The 18,698-nt window shown below is 41.2% G+C and overlaps 1 protein-coding gene across 4 annotated transcripts in view; it reads left to right on the top strand.

Annotated features, from left to right (window-relative positions):
* Positions 1–18,698, top strand: part of srgap3 (SLIT-ROBO Rho GTPase activating protein 3) — a 54,847-nt gene that overhangs the window by 24,286 nt on the left and 11,863 nt on the right. For all 4 annotated transcript variants that reach the window (XR_011246199.1, XM_069539742.1, XM_069539733.1 and 1 more), the window contains exons 4-11: positions 3,503–3,565; positions 9,373–9,558; positions 10,884–11,012; positions 14,656–14,877; positions 15,009–15,110; positions 15,911–16,108; positions 16,309–16,393; positions 18,440–18,467. Coding sequence is in view for 3 of the 4 variants with exons in the window: in XM_069539742.1 (XP_069395843.1) it covers positions 3,503–3,565; positions 9,373–9,558; positions 10,884–11,012; positions 14,656–14,877; positions 15,009–15,110; positions 15,911–16,108; positions 16,309–16,393; positions 18,440–18,467 (1,013 nt within the window). In the remaining variant the exon portion in view is untranslated. The remainder of the gene's footprint in view (positions 1–3,502; positions 3,566–9,372; positions 9,559–10,883; positions 11,013–14,655; positions 14,878–15,008; positions 15,111–15,910; positions 16,109–16,308; positions 16,394–18,439; positions 18,468–18,698) is intronic.

Below are 18,698 nucleotides of genomic sequence, written 5' to 3'. Positions count from 1 at the left end.
TGCAGGCATTTCTATAAGTGATGCTGTGACCTGCCACAGCTCTTACATCGTGTTGCATCACACTTGTTCACTCGCTGAACCCTCCCTGCACCCCCTGAGCCTCTGCAGTACATGCAGTCTGTCTCACTTCAGAGTCACTGATGCATACAGATGCCATTCACCAGCTGCCGGAGCCCTCTGAGGATTTTCTCCCATTTACCACATTGAGTGCAGAGCTTGTTTGAGTTGGACTCAAAGCCTCCTCTCCAGATAAAAGCAGAAAACAACAAATCCCCTCTGTATCATTCAGGTTCTCTTGTTTTTACGCCTCTGGGAATATTTCTTAATCTATTTTTAAAATACAACTGAGGCAGTAAAACTTTTTTTTATGAGTTTTACACTGTTTGATGATTAGTTTAGTTTCTAACTCACAGGTTTCTTTTGAGCACACTTATTACAGACATTGGGTCATTTGTGTGTTTGTGTGCGTGTGTGTATTGAAGAAGCACTTGCTCTGCCTGTGTACGTCCGGCACAGCCCCTGCTCCGGCAGAATATTATGCCTCTCACAATGATTCAGACATGAAGTGGCCATTGTGCGTTTTGCTGAGTCATTATGTTGCACTGTTTCATATGCACTAGGAGAAATTAGTCAGCACTTGACACTGGTTGAAGATATTTGAAAAAGGAATTGAGCATATACGTTTTAAATGCACATCACACTCCCTTTTTCATGCCGTATCTGAGGTATCACCGTGTTTTAGCGGCACACTGACAGCCCACCGAGCTCAGCTGAATCGCTATAAGCATCAGCTGTTTCACTGTCAACAGATTTTCCTCTCCATCCATCATCTGTAAAGACCATAAGATCTTCCTGGCCACTTGGATTTGTTATGATGTTTTCGTGGTTTCAATCTTATCCCCCAGAAGTCAACTTTGATGTTGCCTACTGTGAGCAGTTTTGTTCTTCCTCCAAGTCAAACTGCACTGTGTTTCACATCATGTCTCATTGTAGTTTGCAGCCACTAAAGTTTCTTGCATTTCTTGCACATCCATTACAATCCATTACAGTCAAAAGTTCAAAAGGGTTGGTTCCAGGGGGTTGGGGGCCTGTTCTTTTGAAAACTTCACCATCGTTAATGTCTGGTATAGAAGAGTGTTCGGGGCAGGAATAAGAATTACTATTACTATTTTACATCTGTAGAATAAATCTGTAATGTCAAAAATTGAATCTAGGGTTAAAGCAGGCTACACTTGAAAAAATGCTGCGGATAATCCCACCCCTCCAAAAGGCCCTCTCATCAAAGCTACGCTCCCGAAACACATGAAGTGCACTGCCTAACGATTGCTAGAAGCCGACTTTTCCATGACTTGCTCGCTAACTTCATGCTATCGTCTCTGCGTTAGCGATGTACTTTATGTCAATCTGGCTGAAGACTACAGTTATAGACAGAGTGCGTGCAGGCAGGAAGGTCATTTAGTGACAGGATACGCCAGCCAATCATTTTACATGGTCAGAATTTGTCTTGTTTATTACCGTCCTGTGACGACTTTATTTATTAAAGGCTATTTGGACTTTTAGAGCGTTTCAACAAATTAGATAAAAGGAATGGCAGAAAAAAAGAATCAGTCCTACCTTTAAGACAAAATGTTTCAAAGGAAGCCAGACTAAAGCAAACCAGAGTTTTTAAGTACTATTTTGCATTTCCAGGATAAAGTCAACGTTATCATTTTAAGAATGTTTACCAAATAAGAGCATGCCTTTGGCTTCAAAATGCATTTTATTAGTATCACAATCAGTTTTACAGAACATTTGTTGTCTTTTAGCCATAAACACAGCAAGGTATTGGGAAAATATTGTACCGAAAACTGTGTCTATTCAGAAGGAGAAACCAGACTGAGGTGACCACATCAGTCCAAACTGTAATTGTAATAATGGACAAATGCAAAGATATCGTAGTTACACCATTATCTCTTTTTTAACAAACATGTCATGGAAACATTACTGAGACTAATGTGTGTTCAAACAGAGTGTCATTGCCTTGCTCTGCACTTCCTGTGGGCTTTCTCAAGTTGACTCTCTGCCAACACTTCCTCATATCACCTTTAACCATTACTTTCCTTTATGTCTTCTGTGCATTATATTCTCAAGTGAGAAGTCTGAATTTGTCCTGCATGTTGAGAGCTTAAGATACACTTAATAACAGTGTTTGACGATTTGAGTCCAAACTTAAATATCGACTAAATCAAATGCACCCAGACCAACCGATATGATGATATGAAATCAATCTGTAGATGTTATTATCTCACCACACTCACTCCGTTGAGTCAGAGGAGGTGTTGCTTTTGTTTTTTTGGAACGTGTCAGACCATCACACTAAGATGCTGGTGCCATTGATGCATTTTCTCACCTTGCAGTCTTCAGACAAACACTTTATTCCTCCTTCCCCCCACACACATAGATGCTATTACCTTCATTCTGTCGGTTACTTCTTCTTCCAATCTTGGTGTGAACTTATGGCTTAATCAATATTTCCATTTCAAGATGAGAAATAAAAAATGGAAATGGAACTTGTTTTTCCTCTTGATGCCTCATTGATTTTTATTGACATCTGAAGAACACAAACATCGATACGAGGAGTTTATCTCTGTCAGAGGATGTCACACATTCTTGTTATCACCGGACATGTATAAGCACACACTTTTCACACATTTGCAAAGGAAATTGCTCAGAATGTGGTGTTGCTTACAGTTGCATGTCTTAGAAATGTAAAGCGTGTCTGCAAATAGAAAAGTTACCATGGGGTTATCATTATACAGTTGATTTGTAAGACTGACAAAAACTACTAGACTCCACCTCCTATATATTTTCACATATTTCCTCATGAATGGTTTTTCATGTTTGGCAGTGACAAGGAAATGTTATAGACAGTGGGAAAACAATCCATCCACCTTGTTAATCATATCAGCTTCAAATTGAATGGGTTTCTCTTTTAGTTTTTGCATGATCCTGCTGACATACAGACAAACGGCAATAAAAACCTAAATTTCCTGGCAGACGTAATTAATCTAACTTGTCTTGAAGACAATTTTTAAAACAGGCTCGGCTATGGTATTGTCCCACAGTCCAGTCTGTGTTTGTGAAAGATGAAGTTTATCAGCTATGCTAAAATCTATAGCTCACTGCACATCAAAAATCAAAACTGTTGGATTGAAAATAAAAAAGTCTTCCCTTTTGTGAGAATTTAGTATTTCATTCCTTGAACAAACATGCTGCAAAATTGAGATTCTGACCTGTTGTGTTAGATGAAAAGTCATAAACATGATCTATCCTCTGATGTCCTTGAATGTCTGCACCGCATTCTTTGGCCATTCATCCAAAAGTTGGTGTGATATTGATGTATGACTCCACAAAGCCATAGTGTCAGTATAACTGACAGTGCAATCTTTCCTGTGGGTCACTGCTGACGGCTCGAATGTTATTTGTTTTTTCACTGCTGTTATTTCTTCATGCTGTGTTTCAGAGCAAGGACATTGGGATCCAGATGCACGAGGAGCTGGTGAAAGTGACAAATGAACTCTACACTGTAAGTAATACGCATTGTCTCCTGCAGATCGATCTCTCACACCTTATCTCATCACCGGGCCCATCCGAGATTCTTTTTCCTCTCCGTCTTTCTGACATTGTATTTCATGTTCTTCACTTTCTTGCTGGCTTCTTTGTGACCATGCTGTCTGGTCTTTACCTCCTTGAGTGTGCATCAGATTTGGAGTTTATCAAAGAGACATATTAAACTTTGTTTATTTTAAGTTGTTTTATTACTTGAAAAGGTTTACATTCCCATCACTTGCTTTATACTGTCTGTTGCTGCAGCTCCAAGACACGGTTTTAGCCCCCCCTCTCAAAGACGCCCAGTCTACTCTGATTGGCCAGCTGGCCCACTCTGGTGCAATTGGTCAACCGCTTCCAGTGTGTGTAGAAATAAACCTATATAACATCAGAGGGAAGAGAAAAAAAAGGAATTACTTGACTCATTTGTTGGCAGTTTCTGTTTTCATGTGGATGTTTTCCTAATCGCAGTTATCAGCCTGTGAAATACCTTCCTGTCTTAACCTGTTCCTTCATTAGATTTTTGTTTGCATAATTATGATAGAGAGTAGCTAAGCAGATTACATAATGTGCATCTTGTTTCGATAACAATATACCGACCACTCATTCATGTAAGGTCACCAGGTCACCACCACTCTGCTTTGTTGGGCACAGTCACTTATACTATAATGGCCATTTTGTCTACTGGCACAATATGTTTAGTTTATCTTTGTTGTGTCGAAGTGGCCTTTTAGTTCATTTAGATTTGTCAATGGTCCACAATGCTCACTTCTTTAAAGAAGAGTTTTTGTATGTATTTCCCAAGAAGCTCCTTTTTATTTATAGTGTGCAGCGCTTGAGCATCTGCTTCACATATGTTTTAATATTAAAAAAGTGGAGGATGGATATATGGATGGATGTAGTCTGTTGCACATATAACTAAATGGGATAGTCCCAAACCCCCCATATAATTAATTTTTCAGTATATTTTTAAATTCTATTTGGATTAAACTGGCAGCTGAGTTTTACAGTCAAAGATCAGTGGTGATGTATCACAAGCCCACATTTCTCAGTTGTATTTTTAAACACTGTGACTTCATATAAGAAATAACCTTACATAAGTTATGATAAATATTTCTGATTAATATCGTTGAAGCAGCAGTTTTTATTGTTCTTAACTTTTTGACCATTTACTGTTGTGTACCATCAGTTGAGCAGTAATTGGTCATAACTGCAGAACTGATTTGAAACCCTGAAGATGGAGGAAAGTGTGTCGGGGATGAGGACACGCTGTGCTGGTGCTGCACTGAAACTCAAAGATGAGCTGTTATTGTGGGAGGCTTAGTGCCCAGACCTGGATCAGCTCCAGGCAACTTCAGCAATCTTCTGTCCCCCGAGGTGAAACAGAAGAGATGGCAGAGCTGCCTAAATATGACTTATTCATCTTTGCAATGCGATGAGAGTGAAACTACCAAAGGGCAATATTGGCGAGTCTCCCTGATCCGGCCATCTGTACATCTGGATGATGAAACAGGCAGTGTTATGCCAACATGTGATAATACAAAGTGCATATACAGTATGTTGTTTGCATCAAAATATATTTCAAACAGACTGTGGTATTGGTGAAACATGTTCCTCTTTATCCTGCAGTTATTCTCCCTTTTCAGAAGTTGCAAGATATTTCCAGTCTCAGGGTTTAACTTCCAGAAACAAATTATTATTCTGTACTTTCATTATATATTTCACCCACTCCTTCCTCTGTGACTGTGGATGCATAATAAAACTCAGATGGATCCTCTTCTCACACTCCACTTGGCCTCTGCTGCTGTCTGGCCCAAGATTAAAAATCCAGATGGTGACGTATAGAGAGTCCTTTCTGTTTGGGAGTTGTGAGAAACTTCACCGTGGAAGAAGTATTTCTTTAATAACACACATTTTACATCCTGTTAGTCAATAAAGCACATATTTTTTCACATCATATATATTTTTTCTCACTCCAGCTACTCATCACATAGTTGATGGGGATTCCCAGAGTTTTGCCTGATTCCTCTTTTTTTCTGACTTTCAGATTTTTTCTTCCTTTATTGTTTATGACGTCAGTGAAGGGCTGAGGTTTATATATTTTATTATTTGTTCTAAAGTTTTTCGTAATGCAAAGCAAAGCGTCTCTCTTGCTTGTTGTTTTTCCTCTTATATCTTTGCATGATGTATCGACACAAATCTTCCAGGCTGGCAAAGAATGCACAATGGAGGAAAATCTGAAACTTTGTGTTGGAGTGCATCATAGTTCCCATTGTTCTGTCCAAATGTGTCAGAGCCCAAGAGAAAACTAATCGAGGCCAACCTGAACCCGACAGGTCTTCCGTCATTGACATGCATGTTTATCTCTTGTTTTCCCTGATTACAGACTGCAGTGTTAAAATTCAGACAAACCAACATTACAGACCCCACTTGAATGTCATTAAAATTATTTGGTCCGAAACTGACCCAGCCCGTTGGGTCCTGACAGATTAGGGTCTATTACCAGTGTCTCGGTTTCCCAAATTATATGACGCAAGCTTACATGACAGCTACACATTTTACAACACATTGTGAGTCAAGTGTGCATGTCAGGTGGTAAGGTAGCTCTTATAGGTTGGAAAAAGGGCCTTCAGGCAGCAGGAGCTCATGGCGTCGAATTGTTTTTAATTACTGCTCCCTTGTGAGTAGTTGATTGTGCAGAAATAGACACATCAGTAGCATGTGGCCTCATGGTGGTTTCCTTCTGGTATTTTCTAACAGTTTTCACTGGCTGCCAACTAAACAATTTTTGCAAAGAGAAAAGTGTGAAATCCCATTTGGATGCCTGGCTGCTCAGTGAGAGGTAAAAGGGATAAAAGTAAGACTGTGAGCTGAAGCTACCATTTAAATATTACTTTAAGTCTGATGCTTCTGCTGCAGCAGCCGTGGTATTAGTAAGAGTGAACGTCCTCCTGTCTGTGGCTTTGTCAGTAGCAATGAGTCTGAAATTAGAAATGAGAGCAGAGGCCTGAATGTCTGAACAGCCAGTCACTTCCTCATGTTTCCAGCATCTTGACTCTGTGAAATTCAGTTTTTCTTTGCTTTAATCTGTGTTCATTTCCTGCTACATCGATTTAATATCCCCACTGGGATCAATAAAGCTTTTGCTTATCTTATCTTTGTGATCAGCCACCTTGAGTCTGTTTACTGAGCTTCAGCGTCATACACGCTTCTTCTTTTGTTATTACCTGGTTGACAACTATACAACACTGATTCTGAGACTCTCAGACGAGGGTGGTGCTGGTGTGGCTTACATTCATTCATCCATCTGGTGTGCTTATGTTTTACATGAAAAGAAACTGCAGCATTTCTGAGCTTCTAGTCATTTAGGAATAATCTCAGCATCAATTAATTATGCACAGGCATGATCTGGTGTTGAAGAAAGCATGCTGTTATTGTTTTTGTGTATATATATATATATACTGTATATACAAGAGATCAGAGAGAATGATTTTAAGAGAGGAGGAATGGCAAAGGTAGCCCTGAAAATATATCGATTCATATTGAATATCTACTTCTGTCCTTGAATTCATTATGAATTGAAATTCATTATCAGAATCTCCAGCTGTTCTCTCCCTGGTTGTTTTTTTTTCACCAGCGTAGAAACTCTGCTCAGGAGTTAAATAACCCGGGGCTGTCGTCAGAGGACTCAACAATACACACACCTCCTGTAGACACAGCTGAAGCTCAGTGTTCCTGCATGTTAGTGTGGGTCCTTAGCTGCAGCTCCTGTCGTCAGATGGTTCGAAGATGGAAGAAAAAGAGAGAGAAAGAGAAATCTATCTCATGGTTTTATCTCAGATGTTTGAAGGCCGGGGGTACGAACACCCTGTGTTAGCCTAGTTTCCCTCTTTGTGGAGTTCCCACACTGACATCAGCTTTGTCACTCGTGTCTTTTATCATTCTATTCACTTCTCAGGTGTTTGCCTGAGAGCTTTTTGTCACACTGCGGTCCTGGTTGTTCCTTCACTGCCTGGAGAGGAGAGCTATTTATCCAAGCACAGAGCTGGGAGTAAATAGAGCCTCTTAGTAAATATTCCAATCACAAGGTTTGAGGTCAGTGGGAAATTACAGATGTGAGTGACCCAGTGGCAAATGTGATTTTTGATGAGTAGCTCTGGTAGTCATAAAAGGAACCCTGCTGCCTAAGTGAGCATTACTTACTTTATCACAGGAAACAAATAAACAGCTGTTTGTATAACTGTCCGACATCCTGAGGTGTTGGTAGAAAAATCTGAACACTGGTTTGACGTTTTGAAGAGGCAGCTCACATCTGGACTTTGCTTTACGAGGCCGAGGAAGGAGCTTTAAGCAGTGAGGCTGTATGAGCATCTGGCACGAGTTAAGAAAGAAGCAGGATGCTCATGTCTGGTATTACAGGGGATTTCTGTCACTACTGTCTTGTCATCACTGTGTTGGAGTGGGACGGTGGGGTGTCTGCGTCACAACGTGAGTGTCAAATGAAGTGATCAAAGTTGAGATGTAACTGCAGAGGACATGGAAAACAATGCTGTCACTCTGCCACGCAGAACATCTGAAAACCAACAGGCCTGCGGGTGAGAAATGATGTAGGAGGCATAGAGGCCACAGCGACTCTGGAACGGAGGTACGAGTTGAAGATTTGACAGCCAAGACTAAACCACACACAACTGTGGACCCCTGGTTTCACTTATAATATTCCACACGCAGTGACATCTGTGTTACCCATGTATTGACGGCCCAAATTGATCCAACAGGCCACCGTGAAAATACTGAAGTCAAACCAGATTTTTTTTGGAGAGAAAACACAGTCGAGTCCAGGAAAGTTTGTTGCTCATATCTTAGAGGTCAGTGTGCACAGGTATGAGTTGTTTGGTGAATGAGGATAAAGGAACGTGTGTAAGTAAAGATTGGCCCCAAAAGACGCTTAATAAACATCAATACAAAAATATTCAAATAATATTCCTCTCTCAAGTCTATCTGCCTCTCAAACATTCTCGGTTTGTGAGAGAGATGATATCCACCTCTGAGTCAGGGCTTGTTTACGTGTCTTTTTACGATTCCCCCTTGGTGAGCACCCCTACATATTTATGACCTGCCGACTCCTGATAAAAATACTAATGAGGCCTTTCTTCCACAAGGCTCAGACATCCGCCTTGCACTGCAGTCTATTCATGATGGAACAATTTCATATTGGACTGCAGATAACTATTATTTTCAAAATCAAACAGTTGGTTGATGATTTTGTCTCTTACTTGTAAATGCCAATTACAACTTCTTTGATGGTGCTGATGGAGCCAATGGTGGTGTCTGGAATTCATTGTTTGAAACCCAAAGAGTCTCAATTGAATTACATATATGACAATGAAAAACAGATGATTCTCACATTGAGAAGCAAAGCTGAGAATACCTGGCATTTCTTCTTGAAATATAACTGAACTGATTGATTCGTTATTGACATGATTGCTGATTACTTTTTTGTTGAAGTGATAAATCAAATAACTGTCACAACTTAAATCTCTAATGAAGTATTTAGCTCCATTTTCATTTGATTCACTACACAACCATTTTTATTTCACTCTGTGGGCTATTGTATGTACTGTTGGTGTAGATATAGATAGATCTTCTTATTTGTCACATTGTCCAACATAGTTTTATAGAAGCTGTGAAGCTTCTTTGAATCCTGTTACTTCAGCCTGTAATCAACATGCATGATAAACCAGCTGATGATCCGTCTGATGAATATCTGTCGTGCTTCTCCTGCAGGTGATGAAAACATACCACATGTATCACACCGAGAGCATCAGTGCAGAGAGTAAGCTGAAGGACGCTGAGAAGCAGGAGGAGAAGCAGTTCAGCAAGTCGGGAGACCTCAACGTGAACCTCCTGCGTCACGAGGACCGCCAGCCCAGACGCAGCTCTGTCAGGAAGATTGAGAAGATGAAGGAGAAGGTGAGTAGGCCTGCGATAAGAGAAATGTGGTGCTTTCATACACAGTTTGGCTTTCTACAGCTTTTAATCCACCTTTTCAAGCTGGAAGATGGGGTTAAGACTCATCATCATCTGTTTGTTGGGTTCATTTTAAGAAAGTGAGAGGGATACTGTGGATAAACAGTAATATAATGTCAGGAGCACACTGCAGCACTCCCTGTCAGTAACCAGATTCCTCCATCTAATGCAGATTTTAGTTTTTGAAAAGTCACTGGTGGTCTCCGAGCACATTGTACTTTAAATACACCCATGCATTTTTTATTCTGGATCTCCTACTAGAGTTTTTTCATGCAAATGAAACCCGTATTATCTCTCAGGTGCAGGAAATCAAAAGGCTGTCAGGGCGACAGGCTCGTATCCTCTGAGATGCTGCTCGGCTTGGAAACTGAATATTATTTATATCACAGCATGGCAACGAATATTCTTCTTTTTCCCCGTTTCTTCCTCTAAGGCTTTGTCTCATTACTATGCCTGCAAACAGGTCGGAGGAGGAAGAGAAAGGAAAGAAAGTTAATCTCTTTTCTCTTGACATACAACACGCCACTGAAATTTACATTATAATGGCTTTGTGAAATTGGACGTAAAGTGTCTGTCTATAGTGAAATGTAAAAGTGCACAATTTAAATAATGGGGTAAAGTCTCGGATTTAGAATTAGGATGCTTCTGTTGTATTTGAAACAGCAGTAATGGTTTTCTGAAACATGTCTTCACCACTGTGTTGTTTTAAAGTTGTTTTGTCAATACAGCTAAAGAGTTTTAAAATGTCACCGGTGTTTATTTATCTGTCTGTTAGTTAGCAGTTCAGTTTTGACCAATTTCTCAAGGAATAATTCATGGATCTAGAAAAAATCGGGCATATTTAGGGACTGAGTTCAATTTGGTGCAGTTTGATTGAATTTGAGGAAACTGTTGGGCCTTGATGGAGGTATGCTCTCCTCTGAATGCTATTAGTTAACTTATTAGTAAGAATACACAACCCACATAAACCAGCGTCTGTTTGCATGCTTCTTTCTCAGTATCCACATCCTGTGGACTCTGGTGTCCAAGTGTTGAGAGACAGGATAATAAATGCAAGCTTAACTGTGCAACTGTTCATATACTATCCACAGGAAGACTCTCCAGAGCCTGTTCCTCCAAACTTTCCACGACATCTCTACCTGTCTGTTGGTCCCAAAGCTGCAGTTGCCTGAGCTCACACTTAAATCCTCCTCATATTGCTTTATCTTCCTGTGCCGATGATGTTTTTCCCCCCCCTTCATCTACCCTGTCTCTTCTCTCCTCCCCAGAGGCAGGCCAAGTACTCAGAGAATAAGCTGAAATGCACAAAAGCCCGGAATGACTATTTGTTGAACCTGGCAGCGACAAATGCAGTTGTGGCGAAATATTACATCCATGACGTCTCTGATATGATTGATGTAAGTATGCGCAATGCACATGTGTTTATTTACACCTCTCTGCTGGGATTTCTGGTGTTGACTTAACTCTGCAGCACTGTCGCTCTTCTCACCATCTGTTCCTGTGTTTCGTTCTCTCTCAGCCTGTAAGCTGTTTGTTTTCAAGCTGCTCTGTTGGCCCCTAAATGTATTCGCCATCATTTTTATCCCAATATTAATTTATGCCTAACAAACTTAGCACAGATACACTCAATACAATCGACTGACTGTTGATGTGAAAATTAGTTTAGCGATGCTCTGTAGGTCTGTGCTGTGGTGATTTCACTAATTTGTTTTTGTTGACGTTGCTTTTGGGAGCTCCGCTGTGACAAACACAGTGTGTCCTTGTGATTTTCTGCTTCTCACTGAAGAAGCATCACCCAGGATACACACACACACGCACACATTCTCTATTGTATATTGTCTGTCCTTATGTGGTCTCTCCTTTCATGGAACAGAGTAGAGGAAGCAGCCCTTTCTAACAGTGTCTTGAGAATAAGAAGAATATTTCCTCATTTTTATGTGCTGAATTGTACGGAAATGCAACCTTGACATAACATCCTTAAATGTGGAGAAGTGTTTAAAATGATGACTTTGTTTAGCAAACCACTAATGGTTAGAAGTCGGTCAAAGTCAGCTGGTGAAGCAGAGGTTCAGTTAATTCAGGCATGAGTGTGGTTTGGCACCGAGCTCTCGGTCCCAGGCGACCTGCTCCCAGTCGCCCTGCAGACAAACACATGGAGATTAAGATGAAGAAAGCTTTGTTGACCATTTTACACAATATCAATGGAAAGCTGTCATCTGGATCTGAACATGTACACAACCAGCTCCCTCTTCTTAATTCACTCCCATTACACATTATTAGTGTCATTTTGTTCCAGTTCCACAATTACACAGTACACACAGCTAATGAATGCTTCGGGTATCAGTACTAATGTATTTAAAAGCTGAAATGATTATTCAATTAATCCATTAGCTGATCCAAATAGACAATTGTTTTTTGTTTTTTTATCCATGGGTGTTGGACTGAACGAGTCTAATTTAGTTCAACCGTAGCTGGTATTTAAAGATGGACATTTTGTCTCCTTTTCCTCCCACTATGCGTGAGTTAAGCTTGACATATTGCATCGATGACTTTAATTAGAGCCAGAGTCTGTAGCGATACGGAGATGGCATCACAGTTTCGAGATTCATGCTTTACCAATCCCGAGTCAGTCTCAGCTATCAATTCACCATTTTCATAGCATCAAATAACTAATTAAAACAAATGTAAACACAAACATCAGTGTGATAAGAACTACCTAAAATGACAGAAACCATCTTTGAGAAAAATGGATTTGAGATTTGCATATGTTGAAGATTTAGTTTGGTCCCATCCACTAACGCGGAGGAGGGCTCTATGACCTATGCTGTAGCCAGCCACTGAGGGGGTTTTATTTTATTTTTTAATTGATTGGTGAAGTGAAAGTCAAGGTTGGCTTATTCAATAAATATTTTTGGTTTAAGAAACGTTTTACTTTTATGGTGTATAACCTGTCAGCCCTTCAGTCTCTCCCTCCCTCTCTCTGTGCTAATGACCATAGTTGTCCCATTTTTCCTTGAAGCCAGACCACCATACAGTGCTACATTAGCCACAGTCATGTCCAGGTCAGGCATGATGAAGAGATGATTTCAGTGACATTTCTATAATATGATCATCATTCCTTTTGATTTTAAGCAGTTGCAGGTAATGCAGTGTATAAGTGCATTACTTCATATAGATTGTGGCTAAACCTGTCTCAGGCTACATGCAGTGTAGCGGTGACATGTTGGTGGTAGCTGAACATGTACCTAGACACTGATTCATGGCTATCCCTGCCTCTTTGCTTGGCAGCTGTGATTGATCCAGTGAAAAATCCATGTCATCTCAAATCCTGCTGAGCTACAGGGAATAGATCATGAGCCTGACTAGTTTGACTGTGGGCAAGAGGAAGAAAAACGATTTGACTGTCATGTCAGAGTCACAACTCACCACACTGGACGTCCATGCAGGAAGAAGTCAGCTTTGTCAGACATCATCACTGGGTTTAAACTGTTCAGGAGCTGTTCAGGATTGAATGAAATAACTTTACTCAACAACTACACTGCCTGGAAATGATGAATGTTGTATTATGTGACATTGGTGAGTGCTGTCCGCATGATAATCTTATCATGAAAGCCTGTAAATGCAACATCGCATACTGTACCTTCATGGAGGTATTGTTATTTTGCAGCTGAAAATAGTACGGCAAGAAAGAGGAATATGCATCAGTCAGCATTGGAGCATATTATACAGACTGTATGAAGAAGTAAAGTACTTAAAATTACGGAAAAAGAAGAATGCAGCTAATATAAACCTGAAGTTATGACAAATTAAGCCATAAATAATAAATGGTAAACATGTGAATATAATTATGTAAAGACAATATGTGTACTTGCACTAACTCTAATGACAAATATTAAAGTTTTAAAAGCAAAGTGGTCAGCATCATTTGGATTAATCGTGTTTTTCTTTGATTATCTGATCCTGCAGGCTGCTGCTGCTCCTGCTGCTACAGATGTGGATATGATATGATATGTCATCTAATTCAGCTTGTTTGTTTAAAAATAGGCTAATTTACTCCCTTTAGACTTTAGTCTGCTGAGCCACTTTGACTGAGCAGTGCAATCAGCCTCATGCACCAAACTAGAGAGTCTACGATGCTAAAGAGCACTAAGTAGCGTTTACTTAGTGATTCACAGAGCTGTCAGTTGCCTCAAGCCTCCCTCTAAAACCTCCTCACCACCATCCTCTGCTTAATTAGGTTACTTCATACAACTCGGTGTGATAAGGCTCTGTAATTATCCCTGGTGTCCCACTGTGCTAGCTCCTGTAATTCTCTGAACTCTACTGCTATTTTTAAAGGTAACCTGTAGCACAAGCTAATTTGGGATTTAGTCCATGAAATGGGTCTGAACATGAAAGACAGTGCTCAAACTAACAGACTCAACAACTCAAATTTGCACTTTCACACACTTTCCCATCCACTTGAGGAATTTATTTCAATTAAATCTAATTTAAACAGCAATTTAACACCAGCTGAATATCTGACCTCTCGTCATTTAACTTCCCACCTTGAGAAGCTACTGTGCTTAAGGGTGTGGTCAGGACACTGTGACATCACTATTATATTTGATTGCCACAGGGGCAGATCCAGGGGCGGGACCAAGGGGCATTTTCAAAATATATTCAAAGATGTGTGGCTTTGATCAAAGCTATCAAGCTAACAACAGTAAAAACAAAATGATTAATGTGCAACTTAATGAATCAGAAATTGTGCATGGATGTTGGATATATAATCGGCCGTTCATTGTAAATTGTGGCCCCTCTATGGCGTTTGATTGAGTAATATCTTAGATCCACCTCTAGGTTGCAGGCGCAATAGCAACATGTCTGACCACACCCAACACACCTAGCAGACGTGACTATATTTATCTGTCTTGTGTTAAATTACTCTTAACACATACAATATAGTTTACGTATTTTTATTCCATACCATTCTCACTTTAACACCAAACACCAAGTGTTTTTTCCTTGGTTTTTTATATATTTTTTTTATCTCTACAGTGCTGTGACCTTGGCTACCATGCCAGCTTGGCACGCACCTTCAGGACATATTTATCTGCCGAGTACAACTTGGAGACCTCCCGTCACGAGGGACTGGACATCATTGAGAATGCAGTGGACAACTTGGACTCTCGCAGTGACAAGCACAAGATCATGGATATGCATAACCAGGTGTTCTGTCCTCCGATGCGCTTTGAATATCTGCCACACATGGGAGATGAGGTGAGGTGCTTTTAAATGCCACAGATCTCATTACAGATTTACTTGTAGACTTTTTGGCATTTCTATAATATGCTTTTCAAGTTTCATAGGATATATGTTGTTTCGTCCTCACATGTCCTCCTCCTCCTCAGGTGTGCCAGGTGAGTGCCCAGCAGCCTGTCCAGACCGAACTCCTGATGCGCTACCACCAACTGCAGTCTCGCTTAGCCACGCTTAAGATTGAGAATGAGGAGGTAAGGATTTTATGATAACTCTGTTGACTCTGTCCTGCACCACCAATCCCCTCACCTTCACCCACCTCCCAGCCCCCAAAACAAAGAGAAAGCCCTGTCTCATTTTCTCCAGAGCCAAGGGGAGGGCTACATCACCATCTGTTCTCATCGCAATTACTCTCCTATGACCTTTGCTCTGGGGGAGCGGGGAATATATTTAGATTCTCACAGCGGTGAAGTCCTGTTTTCTATGAAGTAATATATGAAATAGTCTATTTTATGATGAAGAAAAGGTTTTCTCATCAGGAGCCACAGACACAAAGGTGCAAATGAAGGTGATAATAACTGAGGGGCTGTTAGACATGTCTGTGCCAATGGCTCTGCCGTCTCCTCCCTGTCTCCCGTGTCTCATTCTCTTGGGTATAATGGACGAGCCATGCCATTAGTGGAAATGAGCTTTATCAATCTCACCCCTAAACAAAAAGCCTCATTCAGTAATTCCATGAATAGTTTTCGTCTTTGTCAGACAGTCTTCATTTTCAGCTTTTACTGTGATGTATGCCTGACCTGCGGGTTGGTCTGGACTTATGTTCTGGTGCTGTTTGGTGTCACATTACAGTCCAAGGCCATCTATTCTTTCGGGCTAAGTTTGTCTATAAAATTAATGTTAATATGCTAGGGCTGTAAATCACTCACATTTGTCCTTCAAAATGTCATCAGTCGCCTCTGAAAAAAGAAAATGTAACTCGTGAAAAATAAAGGAAAAGTGGTACGATGAGTCATTCGTCATCTTCTGTCCTTTCTTCCCTCCATCTGTGCAGGTGAGGAAGACCTTGGATGCTACCATGCAGACGCTGCAGGACATGCTGACGGTGGAGGACTTTGACGTGTCGGACGCCTTCCAACACAGCCGCTCCACTGAATCCATCAAGTCTGTGGTGTCCGAGTCCTACATGAGCAAGCTAAACGTCGCCAAGAGGAGGTCGAACCAGCAGGAGACAGAAATGTTCTACTTTTCAGTAAGATCTTTTTTTTTAGAAAAAACTGGCTGCCAGAAAAAAATCAAAGCATCAGTCATGCTCATGCTCGACATGCTCTGAAGTAGAGGCAATTGAATATATGCTGATTTGAGCAGGATTGTTTGACTGACGTGATGTTACACTGGATTACTGCTGCTCCTCACTCTCCTCAAACTGCCTTCATCCCTCTGTCTGTGTAGAAATTCAAGGAGTATCTGAATGGCAGTAACCTCATCATTAAGCTGCAGGCCAAGCACGACTTACTCAAGCAGACACTGGGTGAAGGTAAGGAGCCTTTTCTCTTCATCTGTCTCCAATAAGTCTATCGTCCTTTAATGGTGTGTGCGTGACCCGTGTTTCATCCTGTAATCACGACCCACAGAATCCTGACATAGCTTTATAAAGTCTCTGCCTTCAGGGCCATACAGTGGTGCAGGTCTTATCTAACAAGAAGCAGGGAATGGGGTATAGGAGGCTACAAAGACCAGCTTTTAGGACGGCAGGAAGGAAAGAGAAAATGACAGTTAATATTCAAACGGAAAACTATCGCACCAAAAACAGACCCTATCTACTTTGAGGTATCCATTCCCCCCTTTTCTCCTTATCTCTACTGGTCAAACCATTATCTTGGTAGTCTCTATATATGTTGTGGCCGCAGGGAAAATGTTTTCATTTCCAGGCTGCAAGAGGAAAGACTTCCTTCAACCCCTCCCGTCCCCAGGGGTTCCCTTGTCACCTCAGCCGTGAACAGTTTACGCCCAATCAATCAGCAGGACCAGGCCCGAGCCCATTTCTGCAGCTGCTCTTGCATCAGGGGTTCGCCTAATAGAAAAAGGGCATCAGGCGCGGACAGCTGAGGCCTCATAGCACTCATGCATATTCCCAGATTTCACACCTTGGATTAATTCATTCACTCAGATCCTATATAATACTTGGTTTTGCTTCATTGCATCTCTCAGGATATCAAAGCATCCTGGTCATTCCCTCTGAGCTGCCACTGCATACTGAGACGCTCATAAACACTCACATTATAGTTCATATCAATCTCTGGACAGATCCGTGTGTTTGTCCACGGTGGTGCAGCTGAGAGAGTGTACTAACATGGCATATGGCGTCTCCAGGTACCGCCTGTGTTTAATTATTCAGGTGATCAATCACGGCCGAGTCATGCTCATTAGCTCACGGCTTCACACCCAAAATAGTGTGTTTGTGTTTGCGTACGTGCGTGGTCGTGTGGGGTCGTGTGTGAGCGTGACAGAGGGAACAAGATGAGACTGGCGAGTGCCACATGGCGATTACATCTTGCGGCATGTATTAATAAAAACATAATGTCAAAGCTTTGGCACAAGACAAGATGGTGCGCGGAAATCTGCCAGCTCTTGTTTCTCAGATAAAGAGGCATCAATTCCCCTGTTCAATGAACTCGATTGGTACTCTCCACTGTCAGGGACTGTGGCACACATGAAATTAGGGGAAAGTGACAGACTTTTTCTTTGCTCATGCTTGAGGAAGTGGGTGTAATTTTGAGGTTGGTTGGTCAGAGGTAGTCGGGACTATCACTCAGAGGAACGATGTCTGGGAAACGTGCTGTTGTTTCTTCACATGAATGCACCGGAGAGACCTTGCCCCATCTGCCAGAATGATGCGTTGAGGGATGGGTTAGCCTTTGCTCTTTCTGTCCATTGTCAGGTGGAGGAAAGAAATCATGTTGGAACGCTTTAGTGCCATTGTTGCTTTTTTTGTACATTGACTCCCTTCCAGTTGATAATCCAGTTGCTGCTGGACAAAGACAGAGTCTTCCTGAAGCGCTGGGTCATGTTTCAATTGACTCCGTTTATTCTATTTTTTATATCATCATGAGCAGAAAAAATAAACTGAGATTTATCTTTGTTTTAATCAAGAAGAGTTGCTGACTTAACAGAATGCGTCATCCTTAGAAATGCTCTGTGCATATGCCCATACCATGTGTGTGAGTTGTTAGAAAGCCACAACAAAAGGCTCAGTGAGCCAGCACAGACATTGCTCAGTGTCAACACTGATGGACCCCTCCCTCACCAACATACACACACTGAAGCCGCCAGCCCCTTTTCTTTGGCTCTGAGAGGAGGCCTGTTACCCCCACAGGATCCTTGAGGTCCCCTGAGGCTTCAGCCCCGACCACTCAATAGCTTTGTTCAATGAATGGTGGTAGCATGGCTCCATTCATCTCTTCCCCCAATGCCCATGTTGTCTCTCATCGAACCCCTGACTGAGGCTGGACACTGGAGTCTGTATAATGTGCACCATAAAGATGTAACATGTCGCCTGTTGTGCTTTGTTTGTTTTCCACAGGGGAAAGGGCCGAGTGTGGAACTACAAGGTAAGATAAAGCATCTGCCTATTTCATTATTCTCAGATTAATGATTAATAATTCATTCTACTCAGAGAAAAGACAAAAGCTCATTAGTTGTTTTTGGAAGACCGCCCCCAAAATGATTATTATTATTACTTGTTTGTTATATAGATATTTCATTTTGAAATATATTGCATGGCTTTTCAGTTGCTGTCACTCATGTCTAATAAATGCCATTTCTATGTTACGTATTAATAA

Source organism: Paralichthys olivaceus, chromosome 2 (assembly GCF_024713975.1).
Source record: "Paralichthys olivaceus isolate ysfri-2021 chromosome 2, ASM2471397v2, whole genome shotgun sequence".
Classification (NCBI taxonomy): Eukaryota; Metazoa; Chordata; class Actinopteri; order Pleuronectiformes; family Paralichthyidae; genus Paralichthys; species Paralichthys olivaceus.
The sequence above is the reverse complement of the archived record's forward strand: the minus strand, read 5'-3'. Positions and strand labels throughout refer to the sequence as shown.